Source organism: Echinops telfairi, unplaced genomic scaffold (assembly GCF_000313985.2).
Source record: "Echinops telfairi isolate 266 unplaced genomic scaffold, ASM31398v2 ScPeMD7_9;HRSCAF=40, whole genome shotgun sequence".
Taxonomy (NCBI): Eukaryota; Metazoa; Chordata; class Mammalia; order Afrosoricida; family Tenrecidae; genus Echinops; species Echinops telfairi.
Window position 1 is genome coordinate 75,569,718 of NW_022103906.1, and position 21,209 is coordinate 75,590,926.

General features: G+C 60.1%; 1 protein-coding gene across 2 annotated transcripts in view; it reads left to right on the forward strand.

Annotated features, from left to right (window-relative positions):
* SFXN5 (sideroflexin 5) overlaps window positions 1–17,773 on the forward strand; it is a 132,937-nt gene extending 115,164 nt beyond the window's left edge. The window contains exons 13-14 of one of the 2 annotated variants that reach the window (XM_004696086.2): window positions 400–517; window positions 15,369–17,773. In XM_004696086.2, the coding sequence (XP_004696143.1) occupies window positions 400–517; window positions 15,369–15,446 (196 nt within the window). In that variant the 3' untranslated portion in view covers window positions 15,447–17,773. The remainder of the gene's footprint in view (window positions 1–399; window positions 518–15,368) is intronic. The other variant, XM_030884691.2, reaches the window with a different exon arrangement.
* The last annotated feature ends 3,436 nt before the right edge of the window (window positions 17,774–21,209 follow it).

A 21,209-nucleotide genomic window follows, 5' to 3' on the forward strand; every position in this document is an offset into this window, starting at 1 on the left:
CCCGACTTAGACAGTGACAGAGCTGGGACCTCCCAGGGCACACAGGGACAGGACTCCTGCCAGGTGACTTGTCTCCGAAGCACCTGTGCCCACAAACATCCCCTGTTCCCCCAGGAATGAAGGACATTAGGTGGTTGGGGCGGGGGCAGTGCTCAATTATGATGTCGGTGGGAAAGAGTTCAACCAAGCATGTCTTTCCAGGCAAGGCTGGAGAAAGGGCTGTCGGTCAAGGAAGACTCCAGGTACCAAACCCACCAGCACAGCTCTTTAGCTACAGATGGTCAGGAATCTTGGGGCCCTGCTGCCTTGGCCTTGAAGCTGCAGTGGGACCCAGCACTGGGCAGAAAGTGGCCAGCCCAACCGTCCCTACGCTCAGGCCCCTCCTCTCTGTCCCCACAGAACAGCTCTTCTGCAGGCGCGTCCCCGGCTGCTCCTCCCCGTGCAAAGCCTCGTGTGCCTGGCAGCCTTCGGCCTGGCCCTGCCGCTGGCCATCAGCCTCTTCCCACAGATGTCAGAGGTCAGTGAGCAGGGATGGGTCCTGGGGGTGGGGGTCTAGCATTGGGTCATCGGTTACCAGTCACCTGGTGGCACTGAATTAACTCTGACCCATGACGACCGGACTCCGTGTGCATGAGTGGTGAGGCTGGTGGTGGCAGATTTTTCAGGAGGAGAGCTCCAGGCCTTTCCACCAAGGTGCCCCTGGGTAGGCTGGAACTGCCAGCCTTTCACCAGCAAGTGCGCATGAACTTGTTCAGTGCCAGCCTTGGGGCTGAGAGACGTGAGCGAGGCAGGCCCAGACTCTGACCCTTCTGGACCCGGGTCCAGCCATGAGCCTGACCATGAGCGGGGGGCTAGCACTTGCTGTGTGAGGACCCCCGGAGTGGGAGACAGCACAGGGACCACACCCGCCTAGAGTGGGGAGGGCAGGGTGGGCTGGAGTTGGCCCAATGAAAAGGCCGGGGGGAGACACGTAGGCCAGGGAGCCCCTGGTGGGAAGGTTCTGGGGTGCCGCAGCAGGCTTGTCCTCAGACCTGACTGCAGGCAAGGAGGGAGCTGAGCGTGAGGTGGACCAGGGCGTCGGAGGCTGGGAAGGCCATCAGAGGTTTCACGGAGAGCAGGGCCCCCAGAGTTCTGGTGTGGGGGGTCCTGGTGGCTGCAGGGAGGGGCCGGGCTGGAGCTCTGGAGGAAAGGGAGCCATCCAGAAGCTGGGCAGGCATCCAGCGAGAGATGGCGGTGGCTTGGACCAGGCTGCTGGCAGTGGGCATCCATCGAGGGAAGTGAGCCCGTTTGAGAAATAGGAGGAAGCTTTCTCGGGATTTGGGGATTTGGTTAAGAACTGACTGTGGTGGGGAGGGACGTAGCTGGCAGGGGGACGGCAGCTTTCTGATTTAGAACAACCAGGCAGATGCAGGCGTACCCTGGCAAGATGGAGGCCCTGGGGGAGGGGCCGGCGTGAGGGAAGATGTCAGGCTGGGCTCACTGGGCCTGGAGGAATATCCAAGAACAGGCCCACGGTGGCTGCCCGGGGTCAGGAGCACGGAACAGGCGTGGGCTGGAGGGACAGAAGGGGAGGACACAGCGTAGGAAAACCGTCTTGGAAGTGAGGACGAGGTGGGGTCCCGCCGGGAAGGTGGAGCTAAGCGGGTCCCAGGAGGCGTGGCTAGAGAGGTCAAGGCTTTGGGGGGTCTGCAGGGTCAGGGACTGTTACGAGGTCCAGCGCGGTGAGGCCTGAACCGAGTGCACTGGTGTCTGGAGCATGAGGACCCGGGCAGGTGACCAGTAGGACATGGGGCAGAGGGGCTGGCGTAGCCCAAGGAGAGCAGGGCCAGGCCAGCGGCTGGGCTGAGCGGTGGGCTCAAGGGACTTCTGCTATCTGTCAGGTTTCCTTTCTAAGGGGGACGTGCTGGACTTGTGTCCGCGCTGAAGGCAAGGTTCCAGGCCACGGGGGCCGGCATTGGGAGGGATCCCAGGAGAGAGTCGGTGCCGAGGGGTGGGACCCGGCACAGGGATGGGGCAGCCCCGCCTTCCTCTCCTAGGAGGAAGAAGAAAGGCAGTGGTGTGGCTGCAGGTGGGGCTGGGGAGTTCGAGGAAGAGGGTTTTTGGGGAGAAGGCAGCGGGGTCAGAGGTCAGAGGACTGCGGAGAAGGGAGAGGGGTGAGACACACATCAGCAGAGAAGCCTGGTAGGTGGTGTGAGGGGTCCTTAAGGGGATGGTTGAGGCTGGGGACACCCATCCGGGAAGAGGTGTGGGTGAGCTTCTAGCGCAGGGCAGGGGTCTGAGTGTGCTCAGGCCGAGGCCTTCTGGAGACAGCTGGAATAGTGGACGGTGGGGCCAGGCTGAGAGGAGGACACGGTGTTGGATGGACAGCCAACTCAAGCCAGTCAAAGAAGGGGCGCTGTGTTTGGAATAGCTGACCCCAGGAGAAGACCACGCTGGGCCCGGCTGCAGGTGTGGGTGCCATAGCTACTGGAAGGAAGTAGACCAGCCAACCAACCGGCTGCTGTCAACTCTGTAGCAGCCCCTGTCCGAGTAGACCCGGGCTCCACCGGGTTCTCGGCGGATGATGTTCCTGGACTAGCAGGCCTTTCTCCCAGGGTGCCTCTGGGTAGACGCACCTCACAGCAGCTGAGCACCTCTCCCATTTGTACCGCCTAGGGCCCACAGGAGAAGCGGGCGAAGGTGGAACTGAGGGCCCAGCCTGGGAGTGAGTGTCCTGTGAGGTTCCCTCGGGGCCATGGGACTCAGCCCCCAACCCAGCAGTCCTTGGAGGGTGGGGCCTGGAGTTACTCCCCGACTTAGACAGTGACAGAGCTGGGACCTCCCAGGGCACACAGGGACAGGACTCCTGCCAGGTGACTTGTCTCCGAAGCACCTGTGCCCACAAGGCCCAGCCTGGATATGAAGCCTGGGCCCCATGCCCCAGAGGATGACTGAACAGCGGCAGCGCCGAGCAGCCTGGGAACGCCACGCCAAGTGGGGGCCGGGGAGCAGGGGGGGAGAGGGGGGGTTCCAGTTGGCCAACAGGTTCTGAAAATGGGCCCATTCTCAGTGGTCCCAGCATCCCCACCCCAGAGGCTGAACCCCGAGGCCACTGCTTCTCTCCATGGGACCCGGCGGAATCCTCCATCCCAGGCAAAGGCCCGAGTTACCGGGCTGTGTGCACAAGGCTCCACTGTACTCAGCAGCTGCAGGGAAGTCTTAGCTAGTCTGTGGTGGTGGTGGTTGGGGGGAGGGGGTGCCCATGACAGAGCAAACCCATGTCACAGAATCAGGGACCATCCCCGGTGTCCCCCTCCCACCTCAGATGGGGAAACGGAAGCCCAGAGGAGGCAAGGCCATGCATCCAGCCGCTCCTCTGGGAAGAAGCTCTAGGTAGCCCTATTCCTAGTTCAGAGTCCATAAGAAAGCGGGTGTGGGGTTTGCCCATGGCCCATGGCTCTCAGGCAGCAGAGAGGTGAGGCAGCTGGGGCAGCTCCGTCCTGGTCGGTGGGCCTCCTGCGTGTTCCTCTGGGGCTACTAATGGGAGCCGGGCATTTGCCCGCCGTGCCTCCAGCTCAGCCACAAAGGCCATTGGGAGTGAGCAGGCCCAGCCCACAAAGCCAGGCTCTTCTTACCGTGGTTCGGCTGAGTCTCTAACCCAGTGGTTCTCAACCTGTGGGTCTCGATCCCTTTGAGAGGCAAACGACCCTTTCGCAGGGGTCACCCGACTCATAACAGTAGCAAACTGACAGTGATGAAGTAGCAGCGGAAATCATGTTATGATTGTGTATGGTTTCATACACAAGAGGAAGTGTATGAAAAGGTCGAGGCATGAGGAAGGTTGAGAACCGCTGCTCTCACCCAAACCCCTCCTGTTTGCAGCCCACCCACTCCTGTGGGTTGAAAAGAGCACCCTTAGCACCCAGGTCTTTGTTGTCAGGAGGGACAGAAAGGTAGGGCAAGATGGCGGACGCCCTCCTCAGCAGCCTGGTGCCTACCGGATGTCTGCCAGCCAGCCAGCCAGCCAGGGCACCGGAGGGTGCTTGGAGGCCTGTGTGTGACCTATGATACCAAGGCCACCAGCCAGTTGGCAGGGAGGACCTCGTCCCCCCATTTGTCCTCCCAATTAACTCTCTCTAACGAGGTGCTGCTTCTGCCGTGTGGGGATCATGTCTCACATCTCAGAAGCCGGTGGGATTTGCCACAATAAGTCTGGGCTTGCTTGGGCTGACCCGACCTTGCCAAAAGCCACCAAGGTTGTCAACAGGCGTGTTCACTGGAACACTTATTAATTAATTAGGGGACTTGGAGATAGAGTTTAGGAGCCCGTTCCTGGAGAGGATGGCATGCTGTGATTGGCGTGGAGAAATCTCAGCTGTTCTAGGAAGGAACTTTATCTCCCCTCCCCCTCTGATTCCTAGGGGGAGGTTTGATCTGCTCTTTTCAAATTAGTGTGTCTGCCTATTAAAATGGAATGGAGAGTCCGATTGCAAATAGCAGTGACAGCTACCCTGTATTAAGGGTGTACATGCCAGGCACCGTGCTGAGAAACCCCGTGCTTTAATGTGCTAAGTCCCCCTGATGGGTGGTGCCAGTGGGGGAACAGGCTCAGCTGCAGACCAAAGGCTGCGAGGTTCAGGTCCCCCAGGAGAGAGTGCCTTGGGGGATGTCCTGGGGACACTTCTGAAAGGGCAGACATGGACCTCCCCTGGGGCAGTCCACTCGGACCCTTGTCAGGCCCTCAGTCCGTTGGAACTGACTCATTGACCAGGGGTTTTTAATGCCCTCAGAGTTGATAGAGGCGGAGAAAGACAGGGCTTTCTACTCCCATAGAGCTGGTCTCGAAACTCACGCGGCAGTTCTAGGCGGTCCTGTAGGGTGGCCGTGAGTCCGCACGGACTGGATGGTAGTGACCAAGCGAGTGAGTGAGAGAGAGAGAGATGTGAAACGCTGAGGGTTGTTCTGTGTGCAGTTAGTTAAATGTGTGCATCCAGCACTCTGGGGAGGGATAGGCACGGGTGAGCCTCAGCGCATGGAGGGCGTTGAAACCGTGAAAGTGGTGAGGTCACTGGGGAAGAGGGGAGCAAGGACAGCCATCAAGAAAGGAGAAGTGGCCAAGGAGGGCGGGGGCCACAGGGAAGACTCAGGCGGCTTTAAGGAACCCAAGCCAGAGAGCATTTCTAGGAGAACTGAAGGGCCGCCTGGAAGGAGCGGATTCCACCTGAGACAGGGCAGTGAAGCTAGACAAGGCAGTCCAGGAAGCAGAATGGGGGCCCAGGTCTCTCTCCCCCCAGAGAAGTGCACTCGGGGCTGGGAAGTCACTGGGGAGGAGCCACGACAGTGTCCCTCTGGGGTGGGGGGAGCTCTGAAATGGAGGTTAAGGGTCTTGGAGAGACCACTCTCCTAGTGGGAGGGAATGAACAGAGAAAGGCGGGAAGGTGTGGTCTCGGGGTTCCAGCAGCAGGTGGCCCACCCGGCTGTGATAGGGAACAGGGATCGGAACCTGCCCCTCCCGAGGCATAGGTCCCTATGCTAGGCTCTGTTTATACATGGGGAAACTGAGGCTCAGGAGAATTGAGTACCTTGTCCAAGGTCCAAAGTTAGCCAAAGAAGCAGACTTTCTACTTGGGCAGAATGACCCCATGCCCGCTCCAACCCAACCTATTATAACAAGGGGCTCTCCCGTGCCCTCCCCACCTCTTGTCCTCCCCAGAGCATCCATGTCCACCCCACAGGGACCTTCTGAGCAAGTTTCTGCCTTGGCTTTCTAATCCAGAGCTGAAGGGACAGGGGGACCCAGTAGACCAACAGGCAGGGAAACTCCCAGGGGACTGGGTGTGAGAACTGGGGAGCAGGCCTGGCTTCCCTGCTGGGCCCAGGCACATCACGCAGGAAGCATCACACGTGGCCTGGTAGCTCCTGTGCAGTGGCCGGGCAGGCTCAGCAAGGCTTTTCACAGATGGACGGGCCTGTCTCAGGCTCTTGGTACCCAGATCCTGTTCCCCACCCTGTAGGGAGTATGGCACTTTGTTTTTTCTCATGTCTTATCCCCTGGGAACCTGCACTCGGATGAGAGAGACAAGAGCCATCAGGTAGAGGTGTGGGCCGTGAGGAAGTGAGTGCAGAGGGCTTTGCTGCACTCGGCAGGGGCTGCTGGAGGCAGGGTGGTGGTGGGGACTTTTTGGTCCTGCCAGCCCTGTAGACGATTGTCATTGTCCTCTCCCAGGGGAGAGAGAGAGAGAGACCACCCCACCCCCCGTGGTTCCCCAGGCCCCTCAGGGAGAGGCCCAGGGTCCCGTCTCTGGGCCTGCAGGTGCGGCTGCCACAGAGGCCAGCCCAGGTGGCTGCGAAGGCCCCTCCAGGTCTGACAGCCGGTGCTCCCACCCAGGAGCACTGCCAAGCCCACTCCATGACCCTCCATCTCCCCAGAGCAAGAAGCAGTGCCTTGGCCAAGACCCTCACCCCACTCCACCCCGCCCCCCACAGGGTCTGTCTCTTCCTTTGTGCCTCTTTACGTGTGCCCCCCTCACTTTGCTTCCTCTCCGGCTTCTCCCCCCCAACGCACACACACACACCCCCAGTCCACTCTCCTTCCCACCACGATTCCCCCAGGAGTTCGGGGGCTGGGGAGCGAGGCTGCACGTACAAGCCGGAGCCATTGTTAGACAATCTGCTTTTGTCTTCATCTTGTTGGCAGGCGGCAGGAGAAGAGCAAAAGGTTAATGAGGCACTGTGCCGCGGGACTACTGCGCGCGCGGACGGGCGGGCGGGCGAGCCAGCCGTGGTGACAGGGTACTAATTAGGATCAGTTTAACAAGAGGGAAAAGTGAAATCTCCTCTTCACCAACTGTCAATAATTAGCTGATTTGGTGAGGTTGAAATGTGTCCACGGGAGAAGGTGGCGTGTTTCTGCGGAGGAGGGAGAGCAGGAGCCAGGGAGGAGCCCCTGGCGGCTCTGTCCTATTTCTAGGGACTGCTGGGTCTCGGAGTTGGGAAGGTCCTGACTTGAGTTCCCCCAGGCCTGGCCTCATCCCCTCTAGCTGGCGTCCCTCAGCCCCAACTCTGTGCCTGACCTTAGGTCTCAACCCCAAAGACTCCGTTTCCCCAGACACGATGGGGGAACGTCGCTCTCCTGCTCAGCTCATTGGAAACACAGCTCCAAGACAGGATCCCGGTGCTCCAGGCAGGAGGCATGGTGGTGTGCCCTTCCTTCAGTGGGATGCTCAGTGGCGGCCTGTCTGGACCAGGCGTGGGCACGTCTGCCCTCCCAGCAGCTCAGGGGCTGGGCGCCCCTGGGTGGGCATGGCAAGGTACTAGGCCTGAGACTGGGCATGCTCCACCTGCCTGCCCCTCTGCCTAGTACCCGCTGCGGCAGGAGCAGCAGGGGAGGGCTGGAGTCAGGTTCACTAGCTGGAAGGGTTGTTTCCTGTCTGGCCTGTTTTCTCTGTCAGCCTGGCCCTGATAGTTGGCCTGTTGGCCCCTGCCCTTTGACCTCTCCTGACACCTCAGCCGGGGCCCCTCCAGCTTCTGCTGAGCACCTTGACTGGAAGGAAAGGTATCATCAGTGCTGCCCCGGGGCTTCCTGCTAAGAGCCTCCCCAGCAGCCTGGCCGACCCCCACCCCCGCCCCCTCCTGCTTCCCTCCCAGTGCCTTCCTGCCCCTCCCAGCCTTCAGATTAGGGAACAGAGGGCCACCAGTGCTTGCTTGGGGACAGAATTCCATATCGCTGGTGAGAGCCAGTCTCCACCAAACCTCTCCTGCCCTGGAGAGACTGGTGGTGGTGTGGATCCAGCAGGTGGGCCGTTGTGTCCCTCCAGAGGCAAATGTCTCCCTTTTCCCAAGGAAACCTTGGAATTCCCAGCCAAGGGTGGGAGGAGGAAAAGTTCGAAGGGATCTCAGTTTTACATTCTAGAATGCCGTGTAGAAGCAGCCCCTCGTCTGGGAAGCCCTCTCTGATCTGCTTACCTCACACAGCTCCCACTGCCCCCTACCCACTCTCCCCGCTGGCAGACAGGACTCTCCTGAGGCTGAGCCCACCCTTCACCTCTGCACCCGAACGAACACGGCCTGGCTCACGCTGCCTCCGCTGACTGGGGCTTGCTTCCCGCTTCTCCCACTGATGAGAAGCAGGAGGCAAGATCCCGGGGCCACCTGCCCCTGGAGTCATGGCCCCCCAGAGCAGGGACACCCTCTGACACCCATCTCCTCTGCTTGGAGATGTTTGTTTGGGGGTTTTCTCATTAACTGGGTTAATCAGTCCCCACTGAACTCCTAAGTGGGCTATTTTTGCCGTCAGAAATCTGCTGACTCCCCCACCCGCTGCTTTCTTGGAGTTTGCCCACAGGACCCCCCAGGAGGGTCCGATGGGAATGGCAAAGCCACTCAGAGCCCAGGAACTTGCCAACGCCACCTGTCACGCTGCCTGTTCCTCACACCCCCATCCCAAACTTGCGCGTGCACACAGGCCCACACACAGGCGCATACCCCAATGACAGACCTCCGCAGGGCCACCTCCCAGCCTGCCCCTCCTTGGCTCCCTTTCTAGAACCTTCTAGCATAACCACGAGACAACTTCAGGACTGAGACCGGGAGGGTTCATTGCCATAGCTCCTGGGGAGGATGCAGTATGAAGGTTTGGGAGATGAGCCAAGGAGTAGCCCCAGGTCCTGAGGAGTAGTCCCAGGGGTCCAAGGAGTAGCCCCAGGTCTGGAGGAGCGAAGCGCAGGGCCCTGCCTTCATGAGGCCATGGCACCGCGTTTTCTAAATCTCCAGCTGGCTCTTCTATTGGCTTCTTATCTAATACCCCCATCCTAGCCCCAAACAGAACAAAACCCACTGCCATCGGGTCAATGCTGGCTCACAGCGACCCTATAGGACAGGGTAGAACTTCCCCTGGGGATGGCCAAGATGGTAACTCTTTATGGGACTAAAAAACCCTGTCTTTCTCCTGCAGAGAGGCAGGTGGTTTTGAACTGGTGACCTTGCAATTAGCAGCCCAGCAGGTAACCCACTATGCCATTCATCCCACTGCACATGTGGGGAAACTGAGGCCTCAAGACGGAAGAGGCGGAGGTCAGACACCGAGTCTCAGGTGGGCTCACCGGAGAGCACTGGGGAAGGATGCAGAGTGCCAGGGTGGGGAGGGATCTGTGCATGGCCGAGCCTTGGGGGACGCTCACCCGGGCTTGCTTCTGCTTTCAGTGGGGGCCTACAAGATGCATAGGCCGGGACACTGAGCAAGGCAAGGGGCCTGCAAGGTGACTGCTGTGCTTACCGATGGCTAGAGGACAAATGGTGGGGAGGGACGCAATCGAGGAGGCTTCCTGGAGGAAGCAGGCTCACAGGGTTAGAACCCAGCCTGGACGAAGAGCAGGAATTGGAGGATGATCTGGAGGAGGCCTGGACTGTCCTGCCTGGGGTCTGACATGCCTCAGAGAGGCAGCAGGAGCCCTGAGCCAGCACCAGAGGCAGGGCCCAGGGGTCCATACTCAAGGTTCTGGTGCTTCCCCGCCCCCACCACACCCTTGCCCACCTGAGGGCACTCAGGATAGCCTCCCTTCCCCCAAGAAAGAGTGTACCTGTGTGTATGTGAGCAGGGTCCGCTTCTGCCCAGGCCTGGAGGAAAGCTGGTCTGGGCTGCCCAATGGGCAGGCTGCCCCCCAGGCCTGGCAGGAGCCTCGGCTCACAGGTTCACACAGGTGCTGGCTGGCCTTTGGATGCTGTGTCAATGTCGCACCACCTACTGACTCTAGGAGACCTGGGGCCTGAGCCCGAGCAGGAGGCAGCTTTGAGCTGTCATGAGGTCACCGGAACACCCCACTCCCAGCCCCGTGCCTTTGAAAGGGAGGCAGAAAAGCCCCAGAAGAAAGCTCAGAGGAGGAAGCCCTTTGTAGTAGCTAAAAGCCCCTGAGAGGGGGGCACAGGCTGGGGTCTGGTTTCCTGTTTACGTCTCCACACCTTTGCTCCACTTTCAAATATGTAAACCATCCGCTGGCCCTGGCCGCAGGTGTGTGTGCCAAGGCTACAGACTGCAAGAGGTGGCCCCAAATGCATTCCGGTGCTGCCCACCCCCCTCCCCTGAGCCAGGAGACAGATAAATAGCTCAGTGTTAACCCTTTGCGGGCCACAGAGGCAGCCAGCAGGCCAAGTGGAGGGCGTGGGGTGCTGGAACAGTGGGCAGACTAGAGACCTGACAGGACTGGATGTGGTGCTCAGTGCTGGCTGGCACACCCCTGAAATGCACGTTGGTGATGTCTCCCAGGTGGGGGCAGGGAGGGGAGCTGCTGGGCTGCAGCTGGGGCTGGAGCCCCTCCCCACTGTGGGACCCTGATGGGACTCCCACAGAAGGGGCAGCCTCTCTCTCAGTGCCAGGGACATTGCTAGTTTCATGCAGGCGCGAGGGCCACAGGCATGGTGGGGGGGTCACTTTAGGCAGGAAACCTGTGGGCTCCTTCCAAGGGTCCTTTCTCTAGGACCTTTCTCAAGGGCACCCATTGGACATCTCCCTAGGCACCTGACAGCCTGTCTCAGCTCAGAGGTACACGTCCGGGGTGCAGGTGGGTGAGCATGCCCTCATCTTGCCAGGGCCCCCAGGGCTGGGGGGAACATCAGGCAGTGCTGACCGATAACTTCCACGTCCACGGTGATCCCAGCTACTTTCCTCGCCCTCCAGGGCTTTGACTCTCCATTCTAGTCACCCCCTTCCCGTGAGGGTCCCCTAGTAATTCAAGTGCCTGGGGAGGACCCCACCAGTCCCCACATGACAGAGGGGCAGAGTGAGCACTGGGTCCCGGTCACCCATTTACCTGGGGCCTCTCTCTGTCCAACGTCTTTCTCCTCACCTTCTCAAGAGACAGAGCTCCTTAGAATCAGTTATTGGTCATAACCAAGCCCCTGCCTGTGACCTGTTCCACTGGGACTCTCACCAGGGCGCCCTTCCTCATTGGACCCACCCCTCTCACTGCACCCTGCAGCTCCCTCCCTCCAACCCCTCCTGTGCCACTGTGGGCACGACACCCTTTGTTCTGCTGCCCAAGGGGCTTCTGACCCGTCAGTCCTGCCAGTGTCCAGGACCCATGGAGGAGAAGAGCAGGAGCCCTGTGTGCCCACCTGTGGGGCTGGGGGCAGGTTAGGGCAGCAGGAGAGGCAGGAAGGGCATCCCATCGCCTTCACCACGGGGTCCCTGGTCACATTCTGGTCCTGGCCGGTCCGCCCTCAGCAGCGTGGTTCCCATGAAGGAGACTCAACGCCACACATGCGGCAGGTGGAGGAGCAGGAGAGAGCAGGTCTGGGCTAGCAGGAAGCCTGAGAGCCCCTGCCCCAGACCAGGGGCCAGGACCTCTGTGGTCCTGACCCCAAAGAGGCCTGATCAATGGTGGGCCTTGGGCCCACAGCCAGCCAGGGCTTGTGAGCGGCCAGTGGGGTGGGCTCAGGGCAGGGGAGAGGCTGTGTGCTGAGTGGGAGCTACCCCCCCCCCAATCTCCCCAAGGGCTCCACAGTCCAGTGGCCAGGTCTCAGCTTCCCAGTCCTCCCCAGAATGCTCCGCTGCCTGGTGTGTCCATGCCACCCCCTGTCCCTGCTTTTACTCCTTAGGCTGTTGTCCCCCAGCCACCCCGGCCACCATCAAGGGCCCGCTCCCGGCACCCGCCCCTCAGACGTGCATGTTCCCCGGGCCTTGGCACCCTCTCCTGCCATCTGCTCCCTTGGGCTAAACCTCCCCCACGTTGGCTGCGCTCACGCATCCTGGGCTCTCCCTCCTGTCCAGACCCCTGCCCAGAGCCCCAGAGCCTGGACCCATCTGCCCCTCAGGCCTCCCCACCTCCGGAACTCACACGCACCCAGACTCAACGTGGCCAAGCCTAAGCTCTACCGCCGCCCCCACCCGCCCCCCACCTGCCCTCCTATTCCCTGTCGGTGAGGATGGCGTCACCAGCTCCGAGCTGGAGCTAGGAGTCATCCGAGCACAGTCATCGGCAACACCTCCCTCTCACCCCCACGTGGGATTGGTCATCCTTCCTATGGATCCCGTCTTCAGGAAGGTTCCCAGTACACTCTCCTGTCAGCAGAACCCGGGCTCTCCCATGGGCTCTGCCGCCCACACCGCTTCTCACTTAGCCCCCTCATCACCTGCACACCCACCACCGCAGAGAGACCGCTGTCCACGCCTGCTCACCATCTCTGGTGGTGGAGTGGGGGGGGGGGGCATCACCCTCAGGCAAAAGTGCTAGCACCTTCCTGAGACGTGGCTAACATGCCCAGCACTGTCCACCGCAAGCAGGGCATGGCCAGTGTGAGCTCCCTTCACCCGGCGAGCTTCTCCGGCCCACCCCTGGAGCACGCCTCCTCCGGGAAGTCTTCCACCCTGGCTCCTCCGTCAGGGATTTGGAGCTCCCGTCTCCCACCCAGTTTCCATGGCTCTTTGCTTCTCTCTCTGGAATCGTCTGGTTGTTTCCACTCCCCACCCCCACCCCCAGAGCACAAACCTCTGAAACCCAGGGGCTGGCTTGTCTGTGTGCCCAGCCCCCGTGTGTGGCATTGGCCACCACACGATCTGGGGAGATGGAATTAAAACAGAGAGAAGGCCCTGCACGCCATGTCTGTTCCCAAGCCCCTGCTCCCAACCGCCTCAACCTCCTGCCCGGGCGGCTGGCCCACTGCCTGTGTCTCTCCCTCCCCCACGCATCCCTCCTACCTGGTCATGCAATACGGTGGGGAGTGGGGAGCCCAGAGGCGCCTGGGGGCCTTGTCTATAGCCATCTCCACCCAAGGAGGGAGGTGTCCTTCGTCACCGGGGCCAGCGCTCTCCAGAGAGTGGGCAGAGTGGCCCGCGGCCTGGGCCGTGGTCCTCCGCCGGGGTGGTGAGCAACCTCTGATTTTAATGCGGGCCTCGGTGCTTCAGTGAAAGCCGGCATGGGAAGTTGCTAATAATGGCACTAAAATAAAATATGCTACATCTGTTATGGGTAGCAGAACAAAATTAGCTGCTCACACCTCTGACATCCAAGATGTCTTAACTTAAAATACTCCTTGGCTTACTTTACATCATTTACTGATTATACTTAAAAGAAATACAATTTTGCAATTACTGTTCTTTCCAGCGTGATATCTATGCATCATTTTCCTTTTATGTTTATATATTTCTCCTTCATTAGTGCAGTCTGAAGGGTGATTAGGATTCTTCAAACATTTTACAGAGGTTAAACGTTGATTAAGATTTAATTATTACTGTAAATAGCTTGGAATGACATATGGTGCAAAAGCCTGACATATGTGCATTTGAATAAATGAAGTGCTATTTCCCAGGATGCCTCAGTAGCTGTTTAACAGCTTTCCCGAAGGGTTATGTTACACCTCATGCTAAGATTGCTGGGATGTTATATTTTGTTGGTTTTTGCAGCTGAAAGCTAAGAACAGTTTTCCAGTTTTTTAAAAACATTGAATATTTTAAATACCTAAATTGTTTTGCACAAATTTTTGCTAATTTGTCTAACTAGGTTAAACATTTTCAAAAGCATCTAGATTTTTAAGCGTGGGCGCTGTGCATTGTGTCAGTGGCGGCATGGGGACCAGGGGAACTGGCACAGGGGAGTGGGGGGGGGGGGACGGTGGCACATGGAGGCGGGCCCGGTGGGGAGGGAGAAGGTGGCTGGAGAGAGCGGGTGGAGAGGAGGCCTGGGTCCTGAACCTAGCTCCTGTCTGTTTGGCCCTCTCCAGTGGTTAGAGGCTGAGTATTGGGGTACCAGGGACTGCGGAGGAAAGGCCTGTTTTCCTCGGGGAGCCCCGCCATGCCCACTGGCCCCAGTCCACAGAAGCCTCATCTTGTCTGCTCTCCGACAGAAACAGCCAAGGCACCACAGAGCCCTCCATCCCTAGGCAGGCTGAGTTCTCCCGGGCCGGTCTGTGCCACCTTCTGATGCCTCCTTGCCTCCTCGGGATAGCTATGGCTTGACACACAGCAGGGCCCTCTGGCTGGGCTGGGTCACAAAGGTTTGGCCCTGCCGTGACTGCCCGCTGTGGGTGTTGGCAGAGACCTGTTGCTGAGACCAGCTCCTCTTAGTCTGTGGGTTCAGGGTCCACCTCTACCCCCACCCCCAGGCTCAGGCCCCACCCACCCCAGGCTCAGAACAACCCCCCACCCCCAGTATCTTCGGCCTCTTCACTTCACTCACTCATTCAATGCTCCCTGAATACCTACTGCCTGCCGGCACAGCGCTACACCTTGAGGATCCAGGGGACAAGACACGAGTGTTTGGACGAAGAGGGACACGCCAACTGCCTGCGGGGCTCCCAGGGGACCAAGGAGCAGGTGGCCTGAAGTGTGTCCAGTGAGCGTAGCAGGCAGGAGGCGGCAGTCACCGTGCAGGGAAAGAGTGCTGTAGAGTTTGATGCTGTGTGTGGGAAGCAAAGAGAGGAGACTTCTGGTGCGGACACCCCTTTCAGAGGGGTTTGGTTGTTGACGAGCTAGACCTGGCGCTAGCTGGAGCTTGACATGAGATGCAGGGGCTGCGTCAGCCAGTGGCATGGGAGGCACTGATGGACAGGACAGGAGTCGGTAGACTGGAAAAGGGAGGAAGGCTGATGACCTTTGGAATCAAGTCCAGGAGTGGGCGAGACAGGGATGGAGCCCCGGGGGAGGGACTTCTGTGAGTGAACGACAGGTAGGCTTATGGAAGGAGGAAGAAAGCTCACCTTCCCTCCTGGGTGTGGGTGTGGTGGCGCAGAGCAGGGAAGGTCTAAGAGGACCCCCGTGGAGAATAGAGAGGGCGCTGACCTAACCAAAGGTGAGTTGCTGGCCGCTGTGATGGCCCTAGTAATGCCAGGGGTGTTGGAACACGAGTGGCCTCCCGCAGGCTGTCAGGCCCAAGGATTGAGAAGGTGGAAGGGTGACCGGGTTCTACAGAGCAGAGCTCCTGCCCATCCTGGGGAAAAGGGTGTTGGGACAGAGCGTGGTTGGCAGGATGGCCCAGGGTGCCTGAGTTGGGTTGACCATGAAGACTAAGGTCCTGGAGTGGAGTGGGTGAGGTGCTGGGTGTGTAGGGACCGAGGACTCAGGAGGGTGGGGTGCAGCCTTCACGTGTCTGGGTGTGGAGCAGCTGTGAGTGGCGAGCAGGCCCTGGGTAGAGTCCCAGGGGTGGATACATAAGAGAGAGAGAGAGAGACACAACACCCAGAGGTCAAGATGTTCACCCTGGTGGACACAGGTTCACAAGAAAGAAGCACGGCTCGAAGGGAGGGACCCCTGGGAGGTCAGGAGGGCGAGGGAGAAGGGAGATGTGTCAGTAAGCGGGTACACCAGTGGGTCAGGCCGGCCAGGGGGCGGGGCCAGCAGGGCCGTCCTGACCAGTACCCCCGGCAGGGTCCCCATCTCCTCACCTTTCCTCTCTCCTCAGATTGAAACATCCCAGCTGGAGCCAGAGATCGCCCGGGCCACCAGCAGCCGGACAGTGGTGTACAATAAGGGGCTGTGAGTGGCACCGGCCAGCCTGGGGATGGAGCGTCGGCTGGGCTGGGGGTGGGTGGGCAGGGAGAGCGTCTCCAGGGGTTACACCAGCAGGAAGAGGCACACAGACACCCCCCGGCCCTGGGCCACCCCACCCTGGGGGGTGTCTTCAGCCCACAGTGGTAGGAAAACTAACCCATGCGTATTTAACATAGGGCAGAGGGATTCCCACACAGTTCCTATCAGAATTAATCAAGTGCATTGCTGGGTCTTCCCTGGGGTTGCCACCACTCCGCTCAGCATAAACCGATGTGAGGCTGCAGATTTGTAGAGCACCTACTGGGTAGAATTAGCATTCTTTTATACTTTGTTTCCTTTTGATTTTTATTTTTGTATCAAAATCAAGTCTTAGCTTGGCTGCCCAGAAGTGATGTTGGACAGGTGGGGGGAACAGGAGTAGGCCCCGGGTGGGGTGGGGTATAGATTTAGGATTTGGAGGGAGGCAAGTGGTCTGCCCCAGGGGTGGGCCAGCAGGCTCGAGCTCCCAGTGGTCTTGGAGTCAGGCACTGAAGTTTCTGGAAGCTCCTCCAACAGCTGGCCCCAAGCGAGACCATCCCGGCCATCCACACAGCTGCCGCAGAGCCAGTCTCGGCCTGAAGCCTGTGACACTCTGGGGCTGGGGCCCACCTGCACGGAGCCCTGACTGATGGGGGCTGGGTGAGATGACTCCAACTGCAGGGGCCCAGAGGAACAAGACTGTGGAACTAGAGCCTGCACTTCGCCCGGCTGGAAGCTTCTCTGTGGTACAACAGGCTGAGGCCGTGCTGAGCTGGGCCCTGGGTGGGGGTAGAGGGGTGCTGGGTGCTGTTCAGGGAGCCCCTCCAAAACTGAGGCTGCCGCCCCTCCCCACCATTTCCTGAATCGGAGAGTCTCATGGCTGAGAGTGTGCAGGCCTGAACTCCAGGCACTATCTGAGAGGTGCACCAACGCCGGCGCCCCATACTATGTACACCAACCCCCAGCTCCCGTTCCAATGGGTGGAGTGACACTGGAAAGCCCCCTCCCTTCTCTGTGCCTCCACACCCCACCTGGAACCAGAGGACGGGACGGAGGGATCCCTGTGTTCCATCGCCGCTGGCCTTCCCCACAGATGCTAGCTCTCCGCGGTACTGCTTCAATATGGACGCCAGACGGGTGCAGGGGCAGGCCCATTTGGGCATGGCCAACTCTGACCTTGCCCTTCTGGACCAGACCCCACGTCCCCGCAGCCGCTGACCTCTGCCAAACACTTTGTCATTGTGCAGGAAGAAGCAGATGGGGTCGGGGTGGGGCCACACCACAGGCTACCGGTCACCCTGCACAGACACCCAGAGACCAGCACAGCTGCTCCCCTCGCCTTCCCTCCATGGGTGCCCTGCAGAGGGAAGCTGGGCATGAGGTGGGGAGGCGGGAGCAGGGCAGAGCCCCTCTCTGGGCCCCACCTGGGGTCAGGGGCCTTGATGTACAGCCCCAGGATTTCCCCTGCCCTGACTCAGGCGGGGGAGGGGGTGACTGGGACTTCAGCCCAAACGGTGAATGGATGCAATTCAGGAAAAGGGGCTGGAGCAAAGTAAAGAGACCCCCACACCCCACACTCCCCCTCCTGCTCCCCCCACCCCCAGGGCAGGAGCCGGTTTGGTGCGGAAGGGTCTTGCATAAACACTGACACCACCTGGGTGCCAAGAGCCATGCCCCCGTCTCTACCAGCTAGGGCTGCGAAGGACCTCCCCTGGGAGACCCCCACTATCCTGAGGAGCAGCCCACCCGCTCATTGGGAAGGGGAGATGGCAGAGCAAGCCTGGAGGGGTGGGACCTAGTCGGGGGAGGCGGGGGGCCGGGCAGGCCTGGCTCTTCTTTGGAACCACTCGATGTAAGCTTGTGCCACCCACTTCATGGGTTCTTGTCCTCGTGCACTTTACCTGGGGACCACAACTGCCCACTCCCGGGGGCCCAACTGAGCTGGGAGCCACTCCATCCCCCTCTGCTGGCTCCTGTGGCTTCTGCTGTTCTGTCTTGTCCCCTGGATGATTTGTGATCATGCTCCCACATGCAGTTTCAGGTGAGCTGGCGTGGCTCCTCCTGGGAGCGCCGGTTGACCAAGGATCCTTATAGCTCGGGCTGATGGTGACGGGCCCACGGGCCACACTGCTAAGCTCAGGTCTGGCACAGAAATCCCCATGAAGAAATTCCCATCCAACATTCACCTCCTGACTCTGATGGGGCCAGAGGAAGGGAGGCCTGGGGGGTAGGAGGGGGGTGCTTGCGGGGAGAGACTAGCTTATGACCATGGAGGGGATGGAGCCTGGGCCCAGGGAATGTGGGACTGGCCCACCTGTGCCAATATGCTAGCTCCCTACCTGGGTGGGCCCAGCTGTGCCAATATGCTAGCTCCCTACCTGGGTGGGCCCAGCTGTGCCAGTATGCTAGCTCCCTACCTGGGTGGGCCCAGCTGTGCCAGTATGCTAGCTCCCTACCCGGGTGGACCTTCCCAACCCTCTCTGGCCTTTTCAAACATTCCCTCAGGCTTGGGGAGCCCACCCCCACCTATTTCCAGAGAGCTGAAGACCAAGGTGCCAATGTGGCTGCCAACGACCCTTCCCACTTCCTGATTGTGAGCCGGCTGGCTTCCTGCTCTGGGCCTGGGGCCTGGGAGAGAGGCGGGGGTCCTGAGGTAGCCTGGCAGCCCTGGGCTGGTCTGAGTGAGGGGCCAGCACGTGCCTCGACCACATCCCAGGGGCCTTGAAGAAATGCCCAGTGTCTTTTTAACCTTCTCAGAAAATGTCTCAATCTCTGTGATGTCTGTAATACTAATGAGCTGTGGGCAATAAACGATGTATGCAAAGCACCAAGACTGGGCTTGGGAATTGTGGGCAGGGGGCCCGGGGCTGGGGCGGAGTGAGAAGGGTGACATTGAGGAAACCAGGCTAGCTAAGGATTTGTGGGGGGAAGGCCCCAGGAGGGTGCAGACCTATGCCAGGACTAGATGCAGGCCCCACCCGGCTCAAGGCTGGGTGCCTCAGAGGGAAGAAGAGACGAAAGGGCCCAGGGAGAGGTGAGGCCAGGAAGCTGGTCAAGGGGTGGGCTGCACCTGGGCGGAAGGTGCTCCCTTACAGAGGGCTTGAGCGCTCCCTCAAGGCTCTGTTCTCAAAGCACGCCATGAATTTTGATGGGCTCCCCCACCCCAGTCTGTATCTCTGTGGGGCTGGGAAGGGTGGGCTTGGCGAAGGAGGCGTCTGGGGCCAAGAGGGGCCGGGTGGCCACTGAATTGACTCTGACTCAGGAGACCCCACAGGTGCAGCGTGGTACGGGGTTTGCAAAGCTGGCCCTTCTGGCAGCAGGTGGTCAGGCCTTCTGCCCCAGGGATCTATAGGTAGGTCTGAACCATCAACTTTTCTGTTTATATCCCAGGGCTTACTCATTTCTATGGCCTGGGGGCTCCTGACTTTCAACAAAAATTCACTGCCACCCAGTCAATGCCGACTCATAGTGATCCCCACCCCCTCGGGGTTTCCAAGACAAACTGTTTACAGGAGTAGAAAGCCCGTCTCTCTACCAAGGAGCAGTGGGTGGTCTCAACCTGCCAACCCTGTGACTGACAGCCCAGCCCATAACCACTACACCACCAGAGAGCCGCCACAAGGAAGGGGAAAAACAATTGCCATCAAGTTGGTTCCAACCCACAGCGACCCCGGGCGTGTCAGAGTGGCGCGTGCCTCATAGGATTTTCAGTGGCGGTGTCTTAGAGACAGCAACAGGCCAGCGCTGGCATACCACCCAGGGACTCCAGGAGACGGAAAAGTCGGGTCCAAATGGATGGTGGTTGATGCCAGCAGGGTGCTTGCCATCGCCCAGGTGCTCAGCCCCTCTCCCTCCAGCTCCTCCAGCGTCACCCTGATGAGGCCTGGCCTCCTCTCAGAGGTGGAGGGGAAGCGGTCAGCCTCCATGCCCAGCAGCCCCGTGGTAGAGCCAGTCCCTCACGTTGGGGTCAGACAGGCCCTAGCAGGCAGGGGGACCTCTCTGCTATTCCCAGCTCCCTCATTTTCTCCATCCCCCATCAGCATCCTGGCAGGCACTTATCAGAATGCCAAGGGCCCCCAGCTCTCCTGGACCCCTGGGGGATGGGGGTGTGTGTGTGAGAGGCCTGGGGAGAAATGCACCTGAGCTTTTCTCCCTCACCTCTCAGGTGTCCCAGGGGCTGCTGCCTCCCCTCACCAGGGAGCTGGCCCCCACTAAGAGAGAGGAGGGGAGGCTGGAGGGGGGGGGGCTTCTGGTCACTGGGGAATTTCTTTGCTGCGAGCCTCACAGGCCACAGCCCCCATGCAGGCGGAAATCCCTGACTCTCGGGACAGACACAAATCCCTCCTGGCAGCTGTTTGTTGTTTTTAGTTGGTTTGGGGGCTCTGCTCCTGGCCGCCCCCAGAGACCATTAACGCTCCAGGAATGCAGTCTCCCCACCTCCCACCCCCCACCCACCCAGCCCCCAGGGCCTCTGTCCTCCCACTCAGAAAGGAAGAGGGTCAGAGAGGAGGGGCTGAGGGCAGTGATGAGTGACCCTTCATCAGGGCCTAGGGACACCCTCAGCCCCGGAGCTGCTACTGCTGCTTCTGCCCTCCTGCCACCGGCCCCTCTACCCAGCCAACAGGGAGGCCTCAGTCTCCCACAAGGCCGGAGCCCCACCCACAGGCCCATGCTGTCCTGTGGCCACACGCAGTATCTGTCTCGGGGGCAGTGGCCTGGAAGAGTCCATCTTTCACCACCACCACCCACCCGGTCACAGGTTAGGGGCCGGCTCCTTCCTGACAAGGACCCACCCTGCTCCAGTCTCCTGGAGCAGAGGAGAGCAAAGAGTGGGGCAGAGAAGGTGGGCAAGTGGACAGGTAGAGGCACCAGAGCCCCCACCCCTCCTGCGGCCTAAACCCACTAAAGAAGTATGGGAGGGGGGCTGCCATCAGTCCCGGGCCACCTGACGGAAGTTCTCCGCCTCTTCACAAGGCCTGGTCTACCCCAGGGTAAACAGCAAGTTCAGTGCTGCTCTAGAATGGAGACTGGGGGGAGAAGAGAGGAGTCTGAGACTGCAGGGCCACGGACAGTGGGAGCCATGGGAGGCTGTAGGCAGGGGAGCCTGGGGTAGGGTGGACAAGGGCAGGAACTGCTGAGGATTCCACTGCAGGTGGCCAGCACAGCTGGAGGCATAGAGGGCCAGGACAGTTTGGCTCTGGGTGAGTGGTGGCAGGCAGGGTGACTGGGGGAGAAAGAATCAGAGGTGACCCTGGCACCATTTTTCTCAGCCCAGGACCGGAGGAGGAAGAATAAACCGGTCTGGAACGTGCCGCCTTCAGGTTGACAGGTTCTGAGAGATCTTGTAAGATCCCCAAGTAGACCCACCGGGAGATCATTAAGGACGCTCCTCTGGGTAGGGCTGGATTGCTTTGCAAGGAACCAATGTATCTATGGAGCGCTCCTGGAGTGGAAGAAGCCGAGTCACCAGGAAGAGTGCGTGAGGTCCTTGAAGGGAACATCATGGAGCCCGGGAGACCTGGGCGGCCTGGGAAGCTGAGCCCTGCGAGAGGGGAGAGGGAGAGAAGCCAGTCTGGTGCCTCACAGGTCAGAGTAAAGGGTGTTTCAGAGGGAGGGGTTGCCCGCCCGTGGGCTCCAGTTGGCGGAGAGCACAGGATGAGGAGCAGTGTGCCCGGTGGAGGGCCCTGGAGAGAAGGGTGTCCGTGGGGTGTGCCTGGTGGAAGGCCTGCTTCGG